Source organism: Vigna unguiculata, chromosome 1 (assembly GCF_037176805.1).
Source record: "Vigna unguiculata cultivar grain cowpea cultivar isolate G323 ecotype 2 chromosome 1, ASM3717680v1, whole genome shotgun sequence".
In the NCBI taxonomy this organism is placed as follows: Eukaryota; Viridiplantae; Streptophyta; class Magnoliopsida; order Fabales; family Fabaceae; genus Vigna; species Vigna unguiculata.
In genome coordinates, this window is record NC_140792.1 from 42,649,131 (window position 1) to 42,674,576 (window position 25,446).

The 25,446-nt window shown below is 32.0% G+C and overlaps 4 protein-coding genes across 5 annotated transcripts; 3 read left to right on the forward strand and 1 right to left on the reverse strand.

The window, feature by feature from the left end:
• Positions 1-8,997: 8,997 nt before the first annotated feature.
• LOC114185215 (zinc finger A20 and AN1 domain-containing stress-associated protein 4-like) lies at positions 8,998-10,119 on the forward strand. The gene has a single exon (XM_085673582.1). The coding sequence runs from the start codon at positions 9,290-9,292 to the stop codon at positions 9,779-9,781; it is 492 nt and encodes a 163-aa protein (XP_085529708.1). The 5' UTR covers positions 8,998-9,289; the 3' UTR covers positions 9,782-10,119.
• LOC114185212 (purple acid phosphatase 22-like) lies at positions 9,032-13,016 on the reverse strand. 2 transcript variants are annotated; one of them, XM_085673581.1, is made up of 5 exons: positions 12,765-13,016; positions 12,268-12,466; positions 10,782-11,350; positions 10,611-10,699; positions 9,032-10,518 (listed from the first exon to the last, which is right to left on the reverse strand). In XM_085673581.1, exons 1-5 carry the CDS (start codon positions 12,939-12,941, stop codon positions 10,311-10,313), a joined length of 1,242 nt encoding a protein of 413 aa, XP_085529707.1. In that variant the 5' UTR covers positions 12,942-13,016; the 3' UTR covers positions 9,032-10,310. The 2 variants fall into 2 exon arrangements, with proteins under 2 accessions (XP_085529707.1, XP_027928616.2); XM_028072815.2 differs by having other exon boundaries at positions 12,175-12,466.
• A 2,477-nt stretch (positions 13,017-15,493) lies between these two features.
• PAP20 (Purple acid phosphatases superfamily protein) lies at positions 15,494-18,876 on the forward strand. The gene is made up of 5 exons (XM_028065780.2): positions 15,494-15,786; positions 17,377-17,671; positions 17,766-18,340; positions 18,416-18,504; positions 18,596-18,876. Exons 1-5 carry the CDS (start codon positions 15,643-15,645, stop codon positions 18,777-18,779), a joined length of 1,287 nt encoding a protein of 428 aa, XP_027921581.1. The 5' UTR covers positions 15,494-15,642; the 3' UTR covers positions 18,780-18,876.
• A 3,674-nt stretch (positions 18,877-22,550) lies between these two features.
• On the forward strand, positions 22,551-23,594 carry LOC114195743 (uncharacterized). Its single transcript, XM_028086253.2, has one exon. It carries the CDS (start codon positions 22,719-22,721, stop codon positions 23,463-23,465), a length of 747 nt encoding a protein of 248 aa, XP_027942054.1. The 5' UTR covers positions 22,551-22,718; the 3' UTR covers positions 23,466-23,594.
• The last annotated feature ends 1,852 nt before the right edge of the window (positions 23,595-25,446 follow it).

Genomic DNA, 25,446 nt, shown 5'->3' on the forward strand with positions numbered 1-25,446 from the left:
CCAAATAATAAAATAATATAAGTGCATGATTGTTTAGCAAAGTAACACCTTTTAAACCACTTATACATATAAAAAAAACATGGTATACTATTAAAATTACAATTTATGAATAAATGCTTATATTTAATTTATTTTTAGGGTGTTGTTAAATAATAAAAGTAGTCAATTATTTTTATCTTTAAAATAATATAATTTTAGTATAATTAGAAACTTAACTTAGTTTCTAATTATTAAATGTAATATTAAAATAATGGTTAGAAACTTTGAATAATAGTAACAATAAACAATTTTGAATTTTAAAATTTATGGATATGAAATAGTTTAAAAGTTATTCTTGAGAAATTAAGTTTTAAGATAAGTACAAATCAAGTTAAAATGATTAAATAAGTGTTAAATTAATTATGAAATAAAATAACATTTACCACAAGTTTGACGATTTGTTAATATTTTATTTAGTATAAGTTAGATCAGTTATAATTTGTGTAGATATAGTTTATTTTTAATGATTAAGTTTGTGAAATGATTTTCAATTGTTAACCTGTTTTGTTGAAAAATGTAAAGATGTTTATAGTAAATATTAACTTTTATAATTAGAGTAATCTTGATAATTGTAATAGTTCATAAATTAACTATATTATTTATAAAAAAAACAAATTAGGAAAGAAGTATATATTTTATTATTGAAATTGACTTGACATTTTATTTAAAATGACCCATAAATTAATTTTAATATTTTTAGTAAGGTACCAGATAAAATAGTTCTCTCTATTCTATAGATTTAATAAATTTTGTATTTTGTATTTTTATTTAGTTTCTTATTTTTATACTCTAAATATTTTGTCTGTTTGTTTGTCTTTAAAAATTGACAATACAAACGAACCGTAACAAATTAAATTTCTAAAATATAGAAAACAAAAATTAAATTTAGAACAAATTATGGATGTTAAAAAAATGTTGTACTTTGTATTCCTTGTGTAGAAATGTCTAAGAAAACCATCAGTTATATTATTTTATTAAGTTCAAGTTTAACTTCTTCCGAAAAAGTTTGTACAAGAGCTCAAATCACGTGTATGAAAATTCCAATTGAAATTAAACTCTCTTTTGCAACTTTATAAACACCGATCTCTATCAGAAAAATCGACTTTTCAATTTTATGTTTTCAAACACGCAAATAATTATTTTAATTTATATTTTCGTCATTTTCAACCTTTTTTTTTCTTGTTAAAAGATAATAAAACTTTCTATAGAGAATGTTTTTTTGTCAAATGCAACCGAACAAGAACAACACGAAAGCAACAGAAAGCGAGGTTTATGGCTAATTAATTTCTTAATCACAATTAGTCACAAATTAAAACAACAAATACAATATTGCCACGTTTTAAAGTGAAGTCATGCATTACATTCTAAAAAATAATAATAGTATTTTTAAAATTAGTTTAACTTAATATGAAACAGATATTATTTCATTGGTGAAATTATTTTCCATGTTAAAAAATTGACATGTCATTAAATTGTTTAGTTGCTTGATATATTAGTATCTTTTATTTACGCTTATTTTTTAATTTAAACAGTTTTTCATTTTTAAATCTCAGAGTAGAATTCGTTAAGTTGTTATAAATTCCATTCCATTATATTCAAAACTAATCGATCAAAATACCATATTTTATTAAAATTACAATTTTTTACGTAAAATCTCCATTTTAAAAAATCTTAATCTGTTTTTTTATAATATCTCACCAGATCCCATGTTTTATAATATGTATTAAATTTTATAATATTGTTTACCTTTTAAATAATCTGTATTTAAATTCCCTAAATTGTTTAAAGTATTTGATAATTCTATATACAAATAAACTTAGGAAAGAACTTGTTTCAGTTGTTCGTAGTAAACAGAAAATTGAAAGACAACGTTTGAATTAAAAATTACTGAAAATAATTACTCACTAATCATGACAAAAGAATAAAAATGTTAAGCCATCCCATTACCAGTGTAAAGAGGCAATAAATTTTTAACTTTTGCGAATTAAAAAATAATCGTTTTTTTTTCCTTCCATTACCAGCTAAGAATGACATGGAGGATAAGATTAAGAACCAATGTGTGATCCGTTCCGTGTTATGAAATTGAAGATATATTTTTCTAAATGAGGGATATATTAATAGTTTCTCATGCCACCACGTTTATGTTACAATATTCCAATATAATACTAAAATCATGCTCGTTTAATTATAATTCTTTTATCATTCATAATTAATAATTATTGTGTACTAATAATTGTTAGGAATGTAAATGCAGAAACTAGAGCGTTATGTAAGCATAAAGACCCATAGTCTTAAGATTTTGAGTTGAGAGTGGTGTCAATGTCTTATGTGATTAGGTTCAGGTCTCATTAATGTTGTATCTCCTAGTGAAATTCCCTCCTTAAAACCTAACAAGTGATAAGTCGATGGTTAAAACCAGCTCAAACGAGTGCAGTATGATCCTTGTATTGAAAGTCTTCCTAACAAGGGTTTTAGGTTGGAGTGTACCAATGTGGTTGAAAGGACTCACACTTGAGGGAGAGATTGTTAGGAATCCAAATGCAAAACGTAAAGCACTATATAAGAATAAAGACCCATAAACTCATTGCCTTAAGGTTTTGGGTTGAGAGTGATGTGAATGCCTTATGTGATTAGGTTCATGTTTCATTGGTGTTGTATATTTTCGGTGAAAGTCTCTCCTTAAAACCTAACAATAATATACTAATAATGTTAAATTAGTTTAAAGTCCACAATTTAATATAGTGATGTGAATAAATATATTCAAAAAAATATAAACCTTAGGATTGATTCATACACGGGCATTATCACTTATCAAGTTGGATAAACTATTAGTTGTCAATTATCTAACCTTTTACTAAGTATTGGTTAAGCTTTTCTTAATCAATCGTTGATCGTGTTTTGAGTTTGCGAGTGTTTAATCATATATGGTTATTAGGTAGTTAAACATTTATATGTCTCAAATTGTTATGATGTTGATTGTTTTTACTAATTGGTTGGGTTAGACACTTAGCATATTAAGTGTTTTGTCAAAAACCTAAAGAACAATTCCTGTGTTTTGCATTATGACCTCAAAATTCATTATAACTACTCTTAACATGTGCAAGCACATGACATACTTATCTTATTTTTGTACTTTCCATTCTTTACACATTAAAGCATCAGTTATTTAATTTATAAAAGTCGAAGACTAACATTGAAGTATGAAAAATGCAAATGCAAGACACTCCATAACTACTCTTAACATGTTTTTTGTTTTTTGTGTATCCACATATTCTCTGTCTTTGAAGTTAGTCCTCTAAGGGCTTATAGAAACTCATCTCCTTCTTAACAATTATTGTTATAGGCAATTCGAAATCATTTTGTTGAGAGTATTTAGAGTATATTAAGAAATTTTGTATGGGTATTTAGTTAAAAAAATAAAACAAAAATAACTCAAAAACAATAAAATGGATCCTACCTTTTTCAAGATTATTTTGCTCTGTTCTCTTTCTGGTCAAAGGTCTTATTCTAATCTCATTGTTATTCGTCTCACAATCAATATAAAGAATTAAAGATGAAAACGGTGTAATTACCACGAATCCATAAATGAAAATTTCTTAATTTATTATTAATTGTATAAATCATATTTAAAACATAAATATTTATTTACATCTATAAACAAGTTTTTTAGTTGATGTACCTTTTTATCTTTGGTTTATTGTTCCTTAAGAAAATATTATTTTATGTAGTTTTATTTTTATTTTTAATCTCTCAAATATAAAGTGTGCGAGATATGGTTGACATTTAATTAAATTTGATATTTTGTTGTTTTTTGATCGATGTTATTTTATAAAGTCTGAAAATAGACACCGATTTTGACATGACACATACATAAAGATATGATTAAATTAAAAAAAGAAAACATAGGATACGGAACATGCATATATACATATTAGTTTCAAACTTTTAACTAACATATTGTCAACTAACAGAAAAATGAATCTAATTTTAAAAAAAGTAAAAAGTAATTATCATATAATTTTTTTTCTTTATTTTTATAATCATAATAGAAACTTATATGATAAGTTTATAAGTATATGAAATTTTTTAAAAATTATTGAATTTATGGTTATTAACATTGTGTTGAAGTCATGTTAAAATCATGTTAAAAACAAAAGAATGTCTTTTAAATTAGATATTGGGTTAAATATGTTTTTGGTCCCTCAAGTTTCAGTAAATTTTGGAATTAGTCTCTCATCAAAACTTTATACCAATTTAGTCCTCCATCTTTCAAAATGCGTGAATTTAATCCTTTTAACCAAATTTTGTTAAGTTTATCTGACGTTTCAAACACATTTCATGATAGTATTTAAGTTAACATTGAAGCAAAAATGTGTCAAACAGTGTAAATAATATAAATACTATCATGAAATGCGCTTGAAACGTCAGATAAACTTAACAAAATTTGGTTAAAAGGACTAAATTCATGCATTTTGAAAGATGAATGACTAAATTGGTCAAAAGTTTTGATGATAGACTAATTCCAAATTTCGCTGAAATTTGAGGGACCAAAAACATATTTAACCCTTAGATATTTTACTGACACTTATGTCGTATGAGTATATATGTATGTCGGTGTTTGTTACTACATATTTGGATGTTTGATTGTGAGGGGGTACAATAACTTAAGGAATGAAGTTGAAAACAAAACCATGCGGGTTTAAGCTTGTTGCTTTGAAAGTTAACTTGCTAAACACAGGGGTGTAAATAGAATTTAGAAAGCCAAAGAAAACATCCTGTCTTTCATTATTATAGAATTTTAAATTTTTAAATAAGTAAATGCTTTTTCTTTTTAAGAATTAGAAGTTTTCTTTATAAAAGTTGTAGTTTATCTTTTTACCTTTTTATATATTTTATTTGATCGTGATTGAATGAACCAAAATAAGTATAAATTGTTACATTTAATGATTGTCACGTAATATTTATGTTTTATAAGTTGTTATTTAATTTTGAGGTAATATATTAAAGTAAGAGAATGTATTATATGATGTAAAAATTATCTTAACCATCATCAACTTATTTTATGCAAATAACTTTAATATTTATAGTTTAATTTACTATAGTAAAATTATAGTTATACTTTTTTACATTAGATCATCGTGAGAGTTGACTAACGTTTTGAATTTGTAATTGACATAAAGAGATTCAAGGTGTGTGTTTTACCGAGAAGATAATATTGTGTTGTGTATTGGTATTAAGTTGAGTCTTATTATTTATATGTTTTAATTATAACATTTTTTTCCATTACCAGCTTAGTTTTTGTTGATGAAAAATTTGTATCTATTCTCTCTCTCTCTCTCTATATATATATATATATATATATATATATATATATATATATATTTTTTTTTCAAATGATTTACTTAATACATTAATCCATATATATTTAGGGTGATATGTAAGTCCCATTTTCAGTTTTATGTGTTGGGCCTGTCCTCTTCGTAGGCCCAAGACCAGCCCTACAGTAGGACCCCAATATCCCACTCAGCCTTCTCATTGTCTCTTGTCTCCCTTTTAGAAACAGTTTTTCTCCCATCTCTCTCTAAGAAAACAGGAGCTCTGCTAGGGCACACAATCTCCTCCCGTCTCCAAGCTAGCAAACCCATCTTGTACCTCATGGGCAAGTCAAGAGTTTTCGTCCATTTATTCACCCTTTTTCGCTGTTGAGCACGTTGGTCAAGTTAGGGTTAAGATTCCTAACCTCGTTTTGTTTGGATCTTCACGTTTCAGCTCTACTCGAGTTCCTGGAGCTGTAATACCCCCTTAGTTAGGGTCTGGTTGCTTTTGGTGCTCAAAACAGAGGTAAGGGGAGCTGGGTTTTCAAATCCTAAATTTTATTTGTGTATGCTTGCGAGTTATTCTGGGTTTTGGTTGCTTGAATGGTATATTTAATCATGTGTGAATGACTGGCTTGCATTCTAGAAGTTGCTCTATGTCTTTTTCTGCCTTGCATGCGTGGAACAGTGGGGGAGAACTGATATTCTCGCCCAGGCGAGCTCGTCTCGCCTAGACGAGAATACCACCAGCTCGCTCAGGGTTCTGCCTCGAGCACTCGCCCAGGCGAGGGGCTGCTTTTTGAGCGACAGGCCAGCTCGCTCAGGCGAGACAGCCTCGCCTAAGCGAGAGATCGCGAAACCTTCTAGGACCCACTGGTGTAGGCTCGCCTAAGCGAGAGCCCGTCGCCTAAGCGAGGCAACTTCTCTCGTCTGGGCGACGACTCCTAGCTTAAGCGAGGCTGCTGCAGTTGGTGGCCTCAACTCTTTTTCTCCCTATTTTGATGGGGGAATTGTGTGATTTAATTACTTGCTCTTTTCCAAAATCTGAAGAATGTGAATATATATGGTGGCTTGATTCTTATGAACTAAAAGTTGGCATGGTGGCATGAGTAACACATGGATTTTGGTTGGTTGGTTGAGAACTTGCATGAGAATTGGATGTATGAAACAAAAGTAGTAGTTATGGTATAAGAGACATGAAAATTGTATGTGATAGGCGTAATTCCATGAGTCTCGTGGGGAGACTTCATGGTGGTGTGTAGTGTATATATTAAGATATGGATTCAAGTAAGGATAGCATCCCGAAACTCTAAAGGGTCAATGAGTCTCAGGTAGAGCAAACTGACCCAAGTGGTGAGAGTGGCGGGAGGCCTTAGTCTTTGGCAGGATAATGGCCTTAGATGCTTAAAGGTTAACCTCGTGTGTGGTAGGGTGAAACCCATTGGCAATGGCTCTGCAGAGCAGTAGAGGCCACCACGAGTGCAAACGTCCAGTGAATCCGATCTTAGTATATGTATCCGGATAATTGAGTCATAGGGTCCTGCTTCTTTGTTATAACATGATTTTCTGTGCCTACGATGTTGCATGTTTGGACTGTTTAAGTACTTGTCTGTTATGCCATGATAAAATTCTTAATACGCTAGCTTACCCTTGCATTTCTGTTTATGTTCTTGTTATGTTTTCTCTTTTGCGATGATCACCCTTGGTGGGAGCAGATGGAGGGAATTTTGGGAGTAGGCCTGGTGGTGGCAGTGGCACAGCTTAAGGGATCTGTTTGTGTGCCTCACAAGAGCATTCGATGGCCCTAGTGCCCTTGTAATTCCTAGTTCCAGGAGCTTTTCTTTTGCATGACTGTTAACTTTCTCTTATTTTGTTTATGGCATAGTGGTATGTCCAAATTTGTTTTCACAGTACACTTCTGGATGACTGTAATGGTTGCCTTCTTATATCTTATGTTCATCTGATTGCTTCTCATTATTATGATCATGTGACATATTATTAAGTAGATTAATCTATTTAAATAGGATGTCACATTATATATATTAAATGCATTTTTAGCTTCTCAAGCCGAATAAGTTAGGCAATTATTTTCTGCACCTTTTATTTTCTTCATCCATATGGAATTTATTTTTCGGAACATAAAAAATAATTTCAAGAACTTTTTTCTGGAAAACAAATGTCCTCCTCTTTTGCGGAAATCACTTTCGGAAAGATTTTTGAAAAGGAAGAAGAAAACATTGTGGGGTGTAAAAAGTAATTGCCAATAAGTTAATTTTGGACCAACAAAAACATCTTGCTGGATTTTAAAAAACACAAATCTAAAAATAAAATAAAAAAATCTATTTTAAAAATATAATTCACATAAATTAAGTTAATTGTGTTTATTACAGTTAGCATATGAATTATAAAATATATTAAAATTTGATAAAATAACGTTATTTTCAATTTTCAGAAAAATATAATTCTTTTGTAGTAAGAGTAGTCGAAAAAAAAAATCAATGAATTAGGGGATATTTTGTTGGAATCAATTTTCGTCAAACTTTTTATAGTCTGGACCAACTTATTTTCTTGCATATGCGGACAGGTGATTGGATCAAACTAATTTTGACAGCTTTAATAAAAGTTGATATAGATATTTTTAATACAAAATTTATATAAATAGTTTTAAAGAGATAATTCTACTCTAATTTATAGAAAACAAAAATAGAATATTAGTTAAGACAGGAGTCTATTATCTGTATATTAGTATTAATTATGTAAAAAAGTAAATTAAGACTTGTGTTACAGCCTGCGTGACTGCACATACGGCTGCGTGGTCATTTACAATGCAGAAGACAGGCACGTTGCTTAATATCTTTTTTTTTTTGCCGAAAAATGAATTCGGCACGTTGGTTAATTTATGAGATAAGCTTATTCTTTTTTTCATTATTATTATCTTATTTTAAAATAAACTGGGATGGGTCTAATCTGAGTCTAACTATACAATACAATACAACCAAGTCTAGCGATTCTCACCAAACACGCTTTTAAATCACACCCAATTTTTTATTTTTTTATCTTTCTACCGCGTTTTCAATTAAACACATTTTTTTCTTTGAATTAATGCATTTCCGCGTCCATAAATAATTAATTTGACTCATAATTAGCGACCTAATTATTATTTATTTATAATCTGAACATTTGTCTCTAAATATGTGGCGAGGTTCGTTGAACTTTATGTGCCGGTTGCCTTCTTCTCCACCACAACACTGCCGTTAAAGCCAGGCTGTCTCTTTTTTCATTCTCACGTTAGCGAAAAGCAATTTATCACAAATCTAATTAACCATAATGCATAATTTTCTCCTCCCAAATCTCCACGACATAACTTTCTTCCGCTCCATTAATTAATTAATTAATAATTAATAATTAATAACTAATATCCTTTTAGAAGGAGCACTTGAAAATGATTAACACTAATTTGTCTCCTTTCGCGGTGGCTTCCTCTTTTTCTTTCTTTAATATCCTTTCACAGTTCCGACTCTGTTAATCATTCTCCGTTAAGATTCTTTCGTCTTTCCTCTTTCCTTTACCCACTTTCGTTCTTATCTTCTTCTTCGTCTTCTTCTTCCCCAACCCACAATCACTCCTTATAAATCAGGTATTAACTCTCTCTTCTTCTTCTCCCATATCAACAACCCTTTATTTTTCTATCTTCTTTTCAACAATTTAAAATAAAAGAATTGTTTTCTTGTAACTTTCGTTGTACAAAACTAAAATCCCCTATTTTCGGCACTCCTTTCTTCAATTTCCAATCTGTTATTTCTCTATTTATACGCAATAATTCCAAACGCCAGATTCATCTCTTTTTCAAGTATTCCTCCAATTTTCGCCGAATCATCAATCCCATCATTCAAATATTGTGCATCGTTGTAGATTTTTTTCTCACAGATCCAGACATGGCGGAAGAACACCGATGCCAGGCTCCCGAGGGTCACAGACTCTGCGCCAACAACTGCGGCTTCTTCGGTAGCCCCGCCACCATGAATCTTTGTTCTAAATGCTACAGAGACATCCGACTCAAGGAAGAAGAACAAGCCAAAACCAAATCCACCATCGAAACCGCTCTGTCATCATCCTCCTCCGCAGCAACAGCAACCGTCGCCTCCGCCACCGCTGTGGTTTCCTCGCCTGCGCCGGTTGAATCCCTCCCTCAACCGGCGGTGGTGACCGCGCCGGACGCGTGCGCACCGCTTCAGGCGAACCGGTGCGGCGCGTGTCGGAAGCGCGTGGGGTTGACCGGGTTCAAGTGCAGGTGTGGAACCACGTTCTGTGGGACCCACAGGTACCCCGAGAAACACGCGTGTGGCTTCGATTTCAAGGCGGTGGGGCGAGAGGAGATAGCCCGGGCGAATCCGGTGATCAAAGGCGAGAAGCTACGGAGGATTTAATCTGCGCCGTTGTTTGGATGATGTGATTTGATTGAGTTGATCAGGACCGTCCGTGGTGGACCGCTGGTGATAGGAATGGATGAGCGTGTGTAAAAAATCTATCTATTATTATGACGACACTGGAACGGTTGAATAAGTCATGTTTTGGTGGCTTTGCTTTTGTGTTCATTAAAAATGGAAATTGCTAGGTCCACCCACGTTCGGAATTTGAGGGGTCCCTTTTCAAATTGAAATGTAAAAAACTAGTAGCACTGTAGTTTAATATTTTTCTTCGCCAAATTATCTTCTGCATTGTATTTCATTTTCTGCTATTGCACTATGAACTTTTTCTTACTAAACCAGTATTGGTCAAAATAGACGCCTCCACTCCAATATAATTTTAAAAACTCGCATTGAAACCCCTGATGAATAATTTTCAAAATTTTTCATAATAGGGTTCGTATGGCGTATATTTGAATCGTGCATTGAGCTTAAACACAACAACATTATAGTCACGTGCAATAGGAAAAATTACCTCTCCCAGTAAATTCTATAGCTCTTCGTTGGGAGCATCTTGTTTGGAACATGCTTTGGAGCTGCTTAAACTCTCTATCCAAACGCCATCAGCAACAACTGCATCAGTGTCGTTGTTTCGGTGCCACGACCAGTGTGCATGTGTTTCATTTACTATTCTCAACCTTCCATGTCCGAAGCTTGGTTCTCGGTACAACGAGAGCGGGCTTGGTGGGTTCTTAAACCTGTCATCAACAATAGGTATACAATACAATAATATAAATCTATGAAAGAAAAAAAAAAGAAAATTGTAAATTAAAACATAAGTATATCTCACATTAACGCAAGCCCCTCTCGATTTCCTCCGTCTCCAACGGTCACGTACATGGGTCCACATGAATCAAACTTGTTATCGTAAATTCGAGTCTGCAATGAATTTAACTAGTTAGTAAAAACAAAACATTAACCGAATATATTAAGTTAAAAAAGCAATGGAAGTGTGACGTACGAAGCGTTCATAGGCATGAACATGACCAGCAAAAACCAAGTCAACACGAGCATCATAAAGCAAATGTTCCATGGCTTGTCTCATGGATTCACCTTCACCTTGGTGTGCCTCATTCGTGTTATACCAAGGTGCATGCAACAACACAATGACCCAAGGGGTTTTGACCCTATCGATGTTGGCGAGATCAGATTGGAGCCAGTTGTATTGTTGTGATTGGGCGTGAAAGTCAGTGTAGGAACCTAGCATGATGACATGGGTAGCAACTAGCTGGAAGGAGTAATAGAGGTTTGAGGTGGAAGCACTGTGTTGGAAGGGCATAGGCCAACGAGCATTGTAGGCTTGGAAGGGTTGTGGGTAAATAATGGGGAAAATCTCGATCTCGTGGTTGCCTTCAGTAACCATCCATGGCCTTTTACTGGCATAGGGTTCCACCAAACGACCAAAGGAGTCCCACAGGGGTTGTTGGGAGTCTGCGTAGGATAGATCTCCTGGTAACAACGCAACGTCGTACTCCCTGCTTTCGACATGTTTCAAGGTTGATGCAGTCCATTCTGTTTGTCCTAAGTCCCCTGCATATGTTTAAGGAAAACATTATCCATACACATCTCTTGCTTCCACATGTTATACAAATGGTAAAACGACAGATATAAGTGATTCATACGATTCACGATTCATGTTGTTTTGTGATAAAAACAAGAGAGACGTGTAATGGAACTAGGGCAACTGCATCACTATTAACACTGGTTTATTAAGACATCTCATTAGATACTTCTCCTAATCCGAGCTAATTAACCATCTGTTGCTTATATAAGCACTGATGCTTACAGTCTTTACAAAAATTAAAATTAAAATTATATAATAAATAGGTTAAGTGTTGTTTTGGTTTTTTAGCATTTTGTTATGAATATTTTATTTTCCGGCCTATTTCGTACCTAGGCCCAAATTTTATTTTCTATTTCTGTATATTAAAATTGAACCCAGAGCCCAATAGAAAAAGAAAATATTTTATGATAAAGAAACCTTAATTAATATCTTATCTATCATAATAGAAATATTAAAAAAGTTCATCTTTTTCTAAAGTTTTGTAAGGAATATTCTAAAAGAAGTTGTGTGGGTATTGACTTTTTTCTAGGTAAGTTAGGGAACTGTCAAACAAGTGGTGTACACTTGCGCCACTCTTCAATCCTCAAAAGATTCCATATCCTTATATTCCTATCCCACACCATCTTTGCGTTGCCTTCAAGAACACATCAACTCACTCACTCGCATTAACGTGAAAATCGACCCAACTATGAAACCATATATAATATAGTTTATGACAAAGTAGAACCCAGACAGAAGCAAACCAAATGGTGAAGCAAAAAAGACTTTAATATCGACGAAAATGACTTACCAACGACGACAAATTCAAGAGGGAAGTTGGGTGGAGGTGTCTTGAGAGAAAACTCTGGACCCGACCCTCCACACCTGTAGAAGTAAGTGGTGCCTGGTTTCAAAGGACCAATAACAACGTTGTGAATCTTGCCGGAATTATACAAAAAATATCGGTACGAGGTATGCTCCCCCGTCGATTTCTCGCTATATTCCCCTGACTCTGTTCCGTACTCCACCACAGATTCTGCGTGCTTCTCTTCTGTTATCCACGACACCCTCATCTTCTCTTTCCCCACCAATGAAATGTGCACCTAACCAAATTGCAAACATAAACATTAATCTGTATCAGATTTCTCGTTCTAACTCAACCCAACAAAAATACACAGTTACGATAACTTGTTAGGTTTACACACCAGGAAGAGGTTTCAGTAAGTATATATGATACCAAACCAGAGTCCAATCAGGTATTGATATCATTCTCAATCCAAAATCTTAAGACAATGAATTTATGAATCTTTATCTTTATATTATACTCTGATTTTTCATTTCTAACGAATCTGGAATTTAGACCGACATTTAAATTCATAGCGTACATAACTTATTACGAACCTGTTGCGGATCAGAATGGGAGCGTTGATGTGGTGTGATGATGAGTTGACCAGCTGGCTGACGAACAAAATTGTTGTGTCCAGAGAGTAGAGGCTGTGGGAACAAAAGGAGGCATAAGATGTGTACGAGGAGGATGGGGAATTCCATAAGAGACCTTCTGCGACATTTTCCCATCATGTTCTTGCGCTTGTTCTTGTTGATTCATGAAGTTTGTTTGATGCTGGAAGTAAAGGGAACTTTTTTTGAGTTTTTTATATGATGGGGTTGCGGGAAAAACACTGCATGCATGAGATGGAAAGTACATTTAAGATACATTTTTTTTCAAAAGTTCTGTTTTTCTCTGCTTCTTGTACACGCGTGCATGCTTCCATTGAGTAAGAAAATAGAATTCTATGGAAAAAAGTACGTAGTTTGGCACTTGCACCGAATAATAGAAGCCGGTGTACATAAAAATGGCGCATTGGAACATCACACATGCCTCAAACGTGAAGGCAAATACAAACACGCTATTCCTCTGTATTAGTTTCAAGTTTGCCAAACTTTCGATACAGTGAACATGACTCGAGAGAAATGTTATATTGACCTTAAACGGTTTTTTCAAGCAACAAAAGAACACATGTAATTTAAAAACACATGTATTATATTATATTATAACATTCTCGTAAGTCAGTTATTAATTATTTTAAAATTTTCAGCTATTAAAGGAATGAAAAATAATACCTTAACAAAGTTTTTTTTTTTTTACAAACTTTTACAAATTACCTATTTAAATAAAAAAGTATTACTTTATTACTTTATTTCTAACGGAATATGCATGACATAATTTTTTGTAATGTCTGGGTTCAAAAAATTATTTTTCGATAAATTTTATACAATATTGAGATGACATCAGTTTATTGGATAAAATAAAGATTTTATATGATTTCAAAAGGAAAGAAAATGTGTGGTGTAGCTTAAAAATTTGAAATATTTTGAATATGTAGAATCAAATCTAGTAAAACTACTTTAATGAGCTTTTTGGAACTGAATTCTAAGTTATTTTTCTTTAATAATGGGTCAAAGTAAAATTAATAGTTTTATTTTCTGGAAAATGAATTTTAATTATTAACATTAAACTGTATCATTTAAGTAAATATATAAATAATATATGATATGAGAAAATATATTTTTAAAAACCGTGCTGGTCTAGAATTTTTTTTCTCACTATGTTTTCTATACGTTACTGTATATTTGTTTGAAAGTGTAAAGAAAAGTAAAATTAATGGTGTGTTTGGATGAACCAATTCAATAAGGTGATTCATTTATTTACAGAATTTAAAATTTTTTGTAATCAAATGTTTTGTTTGGATCGAAAAATTAAAAAGTATTTAAAATGCATGCATTTTCTTAAAGTATTTCAATTAGTTAAAATAGAAAAAATTCAAATACCCTAAAAAATGTGAAATTTGAAATTCTTCTCACTCAACCCCAAACGGACTCGGCAAACCCGACAACCATGACAGGCTAGGCTGGCCAGACGATCCAAATGAATCAAACCTGACGACACAAACGGGTCGAGCATGCCTAATGACCCAGACGAGTTGGACGGGTACGACGACCTAGACGGACCGGAATGACCTAATGATACACACGAGTTGGACGGATTTGACAACTCAAACATGTTGATCAAGTCCAGAAATTTATTTGAAATAAGTTTTCTTCTTCTTCTTTTTTCTTTTTCTTTTAGATTTCAAGATGAAATATTACTATAATATTTTGCATTTCGTCAGTCCAATAGTACGACATTTGTCTACTAAACACCACATTAACAAAAAAAGAACATTCACGTTATATGTATAAGGACAAATTAAAAGGCAAATCAAATTAAACTTGTTTTGACTTTTGACTACATCACCATTAAGGCATTAACCAGGATTAGCACTTACTTAGAATTTGTATGTCCTTCACGTAGTTCCAATCATTAACTTTATACTCTTCGCCCAGACAAAGGAAAAGTAAATCGCAACTCGAATGAAAACAAACACATCGTTATCGTTGTTATAAAATTTCTTCCCCACAGAATGCTTTCTTGTAAGTTTTCATGGTGAGTTCGTGCAAACTCTTAATTGAGCCACTTTTGTTTTAGGATTTTTCAATACCACATTTATTGTCAAATAATATATATATTTTTCAAAACTCTCATAAATAATTTATGTAATTAGATAAGAAAATACCTTAGTAAATGTGTCAGATTTAATAAATTTGTTTTATTATAAATATTAATTTCTCTCGTCCAAATGCATTTTGACTATTATTATTATTATTAAAATTAATTTTCATTTGTATACATTAACCTTTTGAACTTGTTCCATTTATATATCTTTTTTCCTTTTCCAATGTTTTTGAAATGTTTCCTTTCCTTTTATCGTAAAACTCACCAAAAAAAAGCATAACTCTGGCTAAAACAAACAAACAGTTTTTTTTAGCTGTTTTTAATAACTGGAAAGGGAAAAATAGTATTTTCTCTCTTGTTATCATTGATTCTGTTCCGTAACTGCAAGGAGTTATTAAATATTTTTTGAAAAAGGAATATTAGAATATCCCATAATCGAAATTAAACTCTGAACACATTTATATCTTATGCGTACAGGTGGCGTTCCAAGGCATGTCGACACATGGATGGTTTATTCCATCAAACAAATTGTGAAGTGTGAACGCTCTTATAAAGAACTCAATACACGACGAAACGCATACTTGGGGTGGTAGAATATTCAAATCACGCAATAAATATATAAATACATTCACTGATTTTGATCAACCACCTTCTCCTCCTTCTTCAATTTCAACTTTCTTTGATTCTAGTGACAACGTTCATTGTTAGCACCGAAATTTCAAAACGATGTTGGTGCAAAGAATGTGCACGCTAGGGTTCTTGCTAATCGTCGGAATCTTCGAACTCGATGCCGTTCATGGTTACAATCGACCACCACCTCGTCAAAACCTCGTTATTCCAAACGCGGATCACCCCGACTCGCCACAACAGGTAACAACAAACTACTACGCTTATGCAAATTTCACTTTTAATTTTCTGCATCCATGCTTTATTTGCATTTCCAGTAAGCGAAGTGAGAAACAGAAACTGTTCAAGAAACCCGAGTTTTTTTATTGATTTTGTGGATATTCAATAGAGTAATTGCTTGAATTTTGAAATTCACATTCATGGCGCATTTAATGTTCCTGAACGCTGGAGCCAGCCAACACACATATCAACATCTTATTGACAACATGTTTGAGGTTCAGATTTATCCATGAAGCCTTTTGTGGTCTTATATATATTTTTAACTGAAAAAATATTAGGTTACCGTAATCTTCATCAATTTCCAGTATTTATGTTTGTCAATGCATGTTCTGTGCTGGTGAATAGTTGGGTGAAGAAGACAACATGTTTGATTAATTACCACAATGAGTGGATTGGCTTAATCTGGTACCAAACCGCGAAATGGTTAAACCAAACACTTTGTAGTTGCGTGTGTATCTCATCCTTTGGCATTTTGCATCAATCAAAGAAGTAAGATAACGATATCAAATTTCTTTAACATGCCTACAATTTTATTTTTTTTAACAAAATTCTGTACGAAAATTAAATTATCACGATTGTTTTCTTCAAATAGTGTTCTGAATTTAAAACTAATTTAGATATTAATACATACACGGTCTTCCCCTTGCTATTTTTTTTTTATATTTTATTTCTTTCAAATATTTAATACAGTTTTTTGTTATTGCTATAAAAAACAAGTAAGCTATTTATTTATTTATTTATTTGGTTCTTTCTCTTCGTAAGGTTGACTTTTTACATTAAGCTATTTAGTTTAATTATTATATTGTATATAGTATTAATTTTATTAATTTGATATTATACTTCAAGAAGTTTAATAATTATAGATTCATTTTCTTTTCTAGTATTTTTTATAATAACTTTATGTTTGACTATTTAATTATAATAGCAAAATAATAACATCTGCGTCATTTTTACTCGATTATAAACATTGTAAGTTATGATATAATATTTATTATAAAGTATGTAACATGAAAAGAATATAATAATTGAAACTTAAAAATTAAATTTTGATTATTTTGATTAATTGTGTTTTGAATAACATAGTATTTTATAATTTAATAATAACATAGATCTACAGTTTTATATATAAAAAATAAATTTAAAAAATTGAAATAATAAACAATTCCATCAGTCAAAGAGATTTTTTTCTGTTGTAGTGTTTTTTCTTAACTTTGGAGACAAATAAAAAAAGTTTTTGAATTCGAGGATTAAAACAGATTATTTTTAAATTCGAGTGCAAAAAGTGTGTACAATTGGGAGGAATATTTTTAAATATTTAAATGATTTAACTTATATATACGACATTTTTGGTAATTTTAGTAACACATAGATATTCATTTAATTTTATCCAAGTAGTTATATATACGTTTCATTGAAACACAAAGTTATTAGTTTTTCTGAGAGAAACTTCTTACACGTTGCATAGGTTACTCCCTTATAAATTATTATAAACAAGTTTCCAAAACAAAGTCTTAATCAATATGTGTTGGCAATGGGTGGATCTTTCTCTCTCAGGTACACATATCTCAAGTGGGCCAAAACAAGATGAGGATATCGTGGATCACAGAGAGCCCAACTTCACCAAAGGTTTGGTACGGTCCATCTCCTTCAGCAAATGCATTAGCTGTCACGGGGACAACCTCTTCCTACCATTACCTCCTTTACAAGTCCGGTGAAATTCACGACGTTGTAATTGGTCCCCTCAACCCCAACACTCTCTACTACTACCGTTTGGGTGACCCACCGTCTTCCGAAACATACACCTTCAAGACTCCACCTTCTCAACTTCCCATCAAGTTTGCAGTAGTTGGTAGGTAATGAAGAATGTTACACAGTAGTAGTACTGTTTATTTCCTAGGTGCTCTCCTTACAACATGTGTATATGTTTTCGAATGATGTCACAGGAGATCTTGGACAAACGGATTGGACGAGTTCGACCTTGGAGCATGTGGGTAAGTCAAACTACGACATGTTGATTCTACCCGGTGACCTGTCCTACGCAGACTTTCTTCAACCTCTATGGGACTCCTTTGGTCGATTGGTGGAACCTTTAGCTAGCCAGCGTCCTTGGATGGTCACCCAAGGCAACCATGAAGTGGAGAAGCTTCCTCTCATTCACTCAGAGCGTTTCACAGCGTACAACGCCCGATGGCGCATGCCCTTCGAACAAAGTGGATCAGACTCTAACCTTTACTATTCTTTCGATGTTGCCGGTGTTCATGTCATCATGCTTGGTTCCTACACCAAATTTGACCCTTCTTCTCCGCAGTACAATTGGCTTAAATCTGACTTGAAAAAGGTTAACAGAGGAAACACTCCATGGGTGGTGGTGCTTGTTCACGCCCCTTGGTACAACTCCAACACCGCTCATCAGGGTGAATCTGAATCCGTTCAAATGAAAGCTTCCATGGAAGACTTGCTCTTCCAAGCCCGTGTCGATGTTGTTTTTGCAGGCCATGTTCACGCTTATGAACGTTTTGTGAGTATAATTCATATTGTATCTGTTTGTTTGTCTTACATGCGTTACTTATAACCTATTTGTTTGTTTTGTCAGACACGGGTTTATAAAGACAAAGCTAACAATTGTGGTCCAGTGTATATCACAATCGGGGACGGGGGTAACCGTGAAGGCCTTGCTAATAAGTAATTCATGTTTCACCAGAATTAAGTTGTGTAAATTCATGATGCTACATTTTATAATGAATTATAACAACTGTGTTGTGTGGTTGAACAGGTACATAGATCCTAAGCCAGCGATATCAATGTTCAGGGAGGCTAGCTTTGGACACGGTATATTGGAAGTAGTTAATGCATCTCATGCACAGTGGACATGGCATCAGAACGATAACGATGAAGCGGTTGTTAGTGATAGTATCTGGCTTACGAGTTTCTCCTCCAATCCTTCTTGTAAACAGTGATCAAAGAATCATGTGCTAGGGTTTCGAGCAATTTAATTGTGGAAAACTAATTATAAGATGAAAATATCAACACAAAAATAAAATTAGAATTTATTCATCTTATAGAGTTTTATTATAGTCAGATTGAAATAATTATGTAACGAAAGGCAAATTAATAAATTTTAATAAATAATTGTTAAATTAATATAAAGAAAAGTTAGAGAGATGCAGACCTTAATTAATCTCTGAAAAAAGAATTACAAGATCAAGAAAATACATATCTATTATTAGGATTGGTAAAATCAATATAGAAAATATTGAGTATTCTAGGTGGTGAGATCATTATATCTCTTGGTTTGAACACATTAACGTTCAGACAACTTTTTTTTCGTTTACAAAAGAAAATTCTGCAAGCTTAACAAAGAGACGGGATAATTGTTGGGATACGTGTGATTTCATTTTCTATTCTCTTTATTGATATCTCATATTTAAAGTTAATTTTATACGTGGGTCAGTTTTTTCTAAAAATTACAAAATAGGATTGGTTGACAAAAATATATAAAACTGAATGAAGTCGATTGGACTCATAATTACATCTAAACAGAAGTCGTAAGTATGACGACTTCTATGATTTGATCATGGCTATCTATGATTTGATAAAGAGGAAGTCGTCAAAATTTTCACCAACTTTAACTGAAATCGTTTTTCCTTCGTGGCAACTTTTGTTTATTATTATTATTTTTAAATTAGTTCATTTATTTGTCGTAGCTTTAATTCTTTTCTTTTCTTATATTAATTTATTTTTTCTATTGTGTATTATAATTTCCAAATCCAAATTGTGTGTGATTAAAACTATATGTTAGTTTAATTTTTAAATTAAAAAATATCATAAACATTGGAGCATTGATTATAAATAAATAATAATAATAAAGTATATAAAAATTAATATGAATTATTTATTACATTAATTCAACTTTAATTTAATTAAACTTTATTAGGTTACCTTACTTTCACACCATGCCTGAGCATGCAAAAAAGATTAACTAAAAAGTAATAATAATAAAAACTGAAGTCACCAAGATTAAGACTGACTTCATCTAAATGTTGTTAGGATTCATGACGACTTCTTTTGGGCCTAGAAAAGAGAAATCGCTAGGACTCTTAGCGACTTTGCTTCTTTCATGATTTGCACATAAACCGTTTTCATTCATAGCAACTTCACCTCTAAAGTTGTCGGGAGTCCATTCGACATGACCCTAATTTATAATTACCTAGTCAAACAATCCCATTTTATAATTTGAAATTCAAAAAGTAACCTATAATTGAAAAAAAAAAAACTCATAGTATTGATTAATCATGTTCTTTTAGATGTTAGATTGTATTTCTATTATTTTTTATTTATTTATATATATTTATTTTACATGTTTTATATTTTTTTATAAAGTATTATACACATCATGTTGATTTTTGTCCAAAATAAAGAATTAAATAAATCTAACTTTTGATTTAAAATATTTCATTATTATTCTCTTTTTATGTTTTTTCACACTTATAATACTAGTTTTACATTTCACACAATCGAAATCGTGACGGGATGACTAACTCAAAAAAATAAAAGTATTTTAAAATAAAATACAATTTTTGGGAGTCACTACTATAGTTTGTTTTGAAAAAACTATGCAAAAATCGTATTTTGAATCCAAGAGTCGATTACAGTGTAGGGAATGTATTAACATCTTATCAAGTTTGTTCGAAGGCGATGCCTTTAACTACATACACAAAGATGATGTAGTTTTAAAGATATTTTATTTTTTCCAAAAATAATAAGAAAATAATATATATATATATATATATATATATATATATATATATATATATATATATATATATATATATATATAAAAACTTTTGTGGAGTCTAACAAAGATGATTCTTGGCTCCTACATGTATCTCTATTCATAATAGATATCTTCCTCAAACACATTACCTTCAATGTATAAATCAATATATATCGATTAAAGTTTCTTTCTTTTTGTTTTTGTCTTAATGTTTTTTTCTATTCAGATGGTGGGCTAGGGATTTAAATGTTTCATCCAATTTACCTTTTACACGAGATTGGGTGGTAGAATGTTATTTTTGAGAATTGGGAATGTACTTTTTGAGCCACAATATTCTAGATGGATAACAATAAAATTAGCAACTTTAGGTACCATCGTTAATGACATCTATGATGCTTTTGGAACAATAGAAAAACTTGAGCTTTTCACCAATGCAATTGACATATTTTTCAAACTCAAAAGTACTTTCACCGATGTTTAAACTTTGTTAATGAAAAATATTAAGATATTTATTAAAATAATAAAGTTCTTGTTGAATTTAATAAATTAATATATTGTACGAAAAATTAATTAATAATATAATATTTATAAACATCTAACATTTTCTAACATTTTCTATCAGCAAGTAAATAATATATTAATAATGAAATCTAATTAAAAAAAACTTGAAAAACTAACTCTATAATTAAAATTGTACAAAGTTATTGGATTGAAAGAGATTTTAAATCATTTTAAATTATAATTAGTTTTTTTTTTTATTTTAAAAAATTAAAAGCTAGTTTTAAAAGTACTAATGAAGTAAATTCTAATCTTCTTATTATCTCCTTAAATTCTCCAACTTTTTACAAAATAAACAAAAATAAGTTCTAACCTTCTCATTCAAAATAGACTCATATTCTCGTATACTTCTTTTAAAACTAAAACACAGGTATACATTAATAAGAGATTTCAAGGTACACATATTAAAAGCAGCTTGTGACGGACGAAATACTAAGATTTTGGTTTTTAGAAGGAAAGAAGAAAAAAAAATATTTGCAAAGATGTTTTTGAAATAAAAATTGAAATTTATAAAATAAAAACATTCTTTACACTTGAAAACTTATAGCTTAACAAAATATATATTTATTTAATATATAATATTGTTTTAAAGAATTATTTTGTTTACCTTCAAACAAAATTGTTTATATTGACATTTCAACCGGTCACTCAAACATAAATAAGTTATATAACAATAATAATAATTCATTATAAAAGTAATCGATCATTAAAATAATCTAAATTTTATTAGAAAAATTATGTTTAAAAAGTATTTGGCCCAATGTTGGGTTTCAGATCCTGATGGCAAGCTTAGCCCAGTGGTATTGAGACTTCGGCCTTATTGTTTGGTAATTAAATTTTAGAGTTAATTATGTTTTAATTTCTTATCTTTACGTAAATTTTAAAATTAATCTATTTTGAAATTTTGAATCATATTCTTTCATTTTTTGAAATAAGTGGATTTAGTTATTTTAATCAAATTTTAGTAGGTTTATTTGATGTTTTGTATATATTTCAATATTGTATTTGAGTTATTTATGCTGATTAACATATTTTTGTTTTAATGTTAAATCAAATACTATTATGAAATGTGTTTGAAATGTCAAATAAGTTTAACAAAATCTAATTAAAAGAACTAAATTCACGCGTCTCGAAAGATAAAAAACTAAATTAATCCAAAATTTCAAAACGAATTAATTTTAAAATTCACTAAAAGTGAAAGAACAAAATCATATTTAACCCTTAAATTTATGGCGATCAGAGAAATATCTCAATAGAAAAAAAAAACTAAAAAAATGATTAAAAACCTCTAAGAGATATAAGATAAATGACCTCCTAGTAATTGACCATTTATAAATTCAATTTTAAAATCAGAAAATATTTCTTAATAGTTATAACATTTTTCTTGTAAATTAAGTTAACCTTTAAGGTTTTCAATGGAACGAAACCACGAAAAAGGTTCCAATATCGCCGTGGTATGCACTCATACAATTGAACAACAACTAACCCCAAATCTATAGATCGAACCTTCTCAAAACCCTAATTCCACCGCGAAATTATTTTCCTTCAACCAGATCTCAATCCCATGGCCAATAAAGAGTTCAAAGTCCCGCCGGTGGCTTTCCCCTCCGCCGGAAATCCCGGCGGCTCGGCACCACACCTCCAGCAGCGGCGCATGCCCGCGCCGCCGTTCCAACCGAACTCCGGCATTCCATTCATGTCCTTCGACATAGGATCCGCCACGGCTTCCACCTCCTCTGGACCAATCTACACCGGCCCCTCCGTGGGCGGCGGTGGCTCCGCCAACTTCGACGATGAGGAGCCCCTTCTCGACGAGCTCGGGATCCACCCGGACCAAATCTGGAGCAAAATTAGATCTGTTCTGAACCCGTTTCGCGTCAACCACACGGTTCACAAAGACTCGGATCTATCAGGTCCAATTCTCCTCTACATGTCATTTTGCCTCTTCCAATTGCTGGCGGGAAAGATCCAATTTGGCGTGATCCTGGGCTGGATCGTTGTGTCTTCCATTTTCCTTTACTTCGTTTTCAATATGCTAGCCGGTCGAACAGGTAATCTCGACCTGCACACCTGCACCAGTGTCGTCGGTTACTGTATGTTGCCGGTGGTTATTTTCTCCGCGCTCTCGCTCTTTTTACCAGTCGACGGGGTCATTCGCCTTTCGGTCGCTGCGATTTTCGTGCTATGGGCCACGAGGGCTTCCACGGGTCTCGTCGTTTCTCTCGCAGATGGCGGGGATGAACATCGAGGATTGATTGCGTACGCGTCTTTCTTGATTTACACTCTGTTTTCGTTGCTTGTCATATTCTAGGGATGTCGATGGCACTGAGATTTTTGGATCCTGTTCCCATGGTTTTAGTTCTTCCTGCATTATGAACCTTGTAGTTTTTTGGTGCAGTCATATTATGGTATAGAAAATGGAGTTATTAGTTTGATTGAATGTCTGTGTTTGAAAAGTTTTTCCTAGGTTACATGCGTGCGTGTTGTGAAGGCATATATATAAATATATATTTAATTCATTTTTTGTTCTGATTTTGCAAGGCTATTGGTAAATCTTCTTGCAATCACGGTGTTTGTATGTGACTGAGTGGTGCTAGAACGAATGTCACAAGTTATTAGCAAAGCAAATTGTGTGCTTATCTAAATTAGAGGTGGTTGTGTTTAGGCAAATGATAAACTTAAATACAATATTATTAGTATTATTCTCCAATTAGAATTAGAGTTGGAGTTTCGCTTAAGTAATCCACGTAATAAAGGATTCTGTAATGAGGTGGCTCTCCAAATTTAACTAAAGAAAGACACTAGTACTACATCTAAGTGTTGTCCTTTAGGTAAATAGCTTAATCAAGCAGATGTTGAGCTGTTTGGTGTAAACAACTTGTACTTGTGTGTATAAATTAGTTTTTGTAAAGAGGAAATAGGTTCAAATTATTTTTCATATAGGTTGTAAGCTGTTTCACAAGTTAAAGTTGAAGAACTTATTGAAGTAAGTTGAAAAAACAGCTTATAAACATGTTATGATCTGATTTTCTAACCTTTTTCACATACTTATACAACTGCATATGTTATTATAATATAAATTTAGATAAGCTGTAAATAAACTCTTACGAGTGCATCCTAGTCAAACAGTTTGGGCTATTCAATTTACCTTCACGAGAGATTCAGTATGAATGCTTAGTGACCGTAGCTTCTAGCAATGCTGCTGGGCGGGGATTTCAACTCGGAAGTAACATGATTTTGAGTGCTGGAGTTATGACTATTTGTTTGGGAGCAAGAAGAGGCTGTTATAAATGTATACACTAGAAGGAACAAGATAGCTATTAGTTGATTGGAAGTTGAGTATAAATACGAGGGAGATATTGGACAAAGAGACAATTGTATTGTAATAGAAAACCGTATTTAGTTTTAGGGGGCATTTTCCTTGGAAGGGTGTTTCTAGGCTGTTGTGAAGTGATACCCTTTATTTAATTCTCTACTAAGACTCACCTTCTTTGGTTAATGTCACCTATGAAACATCGACTTTAACACATACAAGGCATGGTTAATATCCAAAATAGAGGATACGGGAACACATCTATATATAATCAACTCGGCAGAAACCTTAATTAAGAATTAAGATTTATATTTATATAACTCACATTCTAAAACCAAAATTATTAAGCTTTATAATTTTCATATAATGATGACTATCTCAGATGAAGTACCAAAAAAGACATCTCTTGACAAGAAGTAATTAAGTTTTATGAAAATGAGCTTGACTATAAAATGCTTTGATTCTTCCGATGTTTATCTTTTGGGCTTATCACCTATGAAACATCAACTTTGACACAGACAACAGGAGATGACTAATGTCCAAAATATAGGATTCGAGAACACCTCTATGTATACATACATATAATTAACATGACAAAAATCCTAATTAAGATTAGGAGTCATACTTATATAATTCATATTCTAAAAACATAGTTGTTAAGCTTTATAATTTTCATATAATGACGACTCTTAGATAAAATACCAAAAAGTAATATCTCTTAATAGTTACAAGAAGTAATTAAGTTCTGTGAAAATGAGCTTGACTATAAAATGCTTTGAGTCCTGCAATATTTATAATGCAAGTTGATATTTCTATGATAGAAGTGTCTTGAAAGTCTTTAGCCCCCAACAAACCAACAAATAGGTATTAGTTTCAGTCATTCTCAAAGCCATGGTAGAAATGTGTCCGTGTTATACTGAGTGTTTCGGTCTAAAAGAATAACAAGTGTCAGGCGTGTGTCAAAGACATAAAGACATGT

Excerpts from the sequence above, each read along its gene's own strand:
- LOC114195743 (XM_028086253.2), top strand. The coding sequence starts at position 22,719 with ATGGCCAATAAAGAGTTCAAAGTCCCGCCGGTGGCTTTCCCCTCCGCC.
- PAP20 (XM_028065780.2), top strand. The coding sequence starts at position 15,643 with ATGTTGGTGCAAAGAATGTGCACGCTAGGGTTCTTGCTAATCGTCGGA. Across the intron at positions 17,672-17,765 it reads CATCAAGTTTGCAGTAGTTG|GAGATCTTGGACAAACGGAT; the intron begins GTAGGTAATGAA and ends ATGATGTCACAG. Across the intron at positions 18,341-18,415 it reads TTCACGCTTATGAACGTTTT|ACACGGGTTTATAAAGACAA; the intron begins GTGAGTATAATT and ends TTGTTTTGTCAG.
- LOC114185212 (XM_028072815.2), bottom strand. The coding sequence starts at position 12,941 with ATGATGGGAAAATGTCGCAGAAGGTCTCTTATGGAATTCCCCATCCTC. Across the intron at positions 10,700-10,781 it reads TTCATGCCTATGAACGCTTC|ACTCGAATTTACGATAACAA; the intron begins GTACGTCACACT and ends AATTCATTGCAG. Across the intron at positions 10,519-10,610 it reads CGAGAGGGGCTTGCGTTAAT|GTTTAAGAACCCACCAAGCC; the intron begins GTGAGATATACT and ends TGTTGATGACAG.
- LOC114185215 (XM_085673582.1), top strand. The coding sequence starts at position 9,290 with ATGGCGGAAGAACACCGATGCCAGGCTCCCGAGGGTCACAGACTCTGC.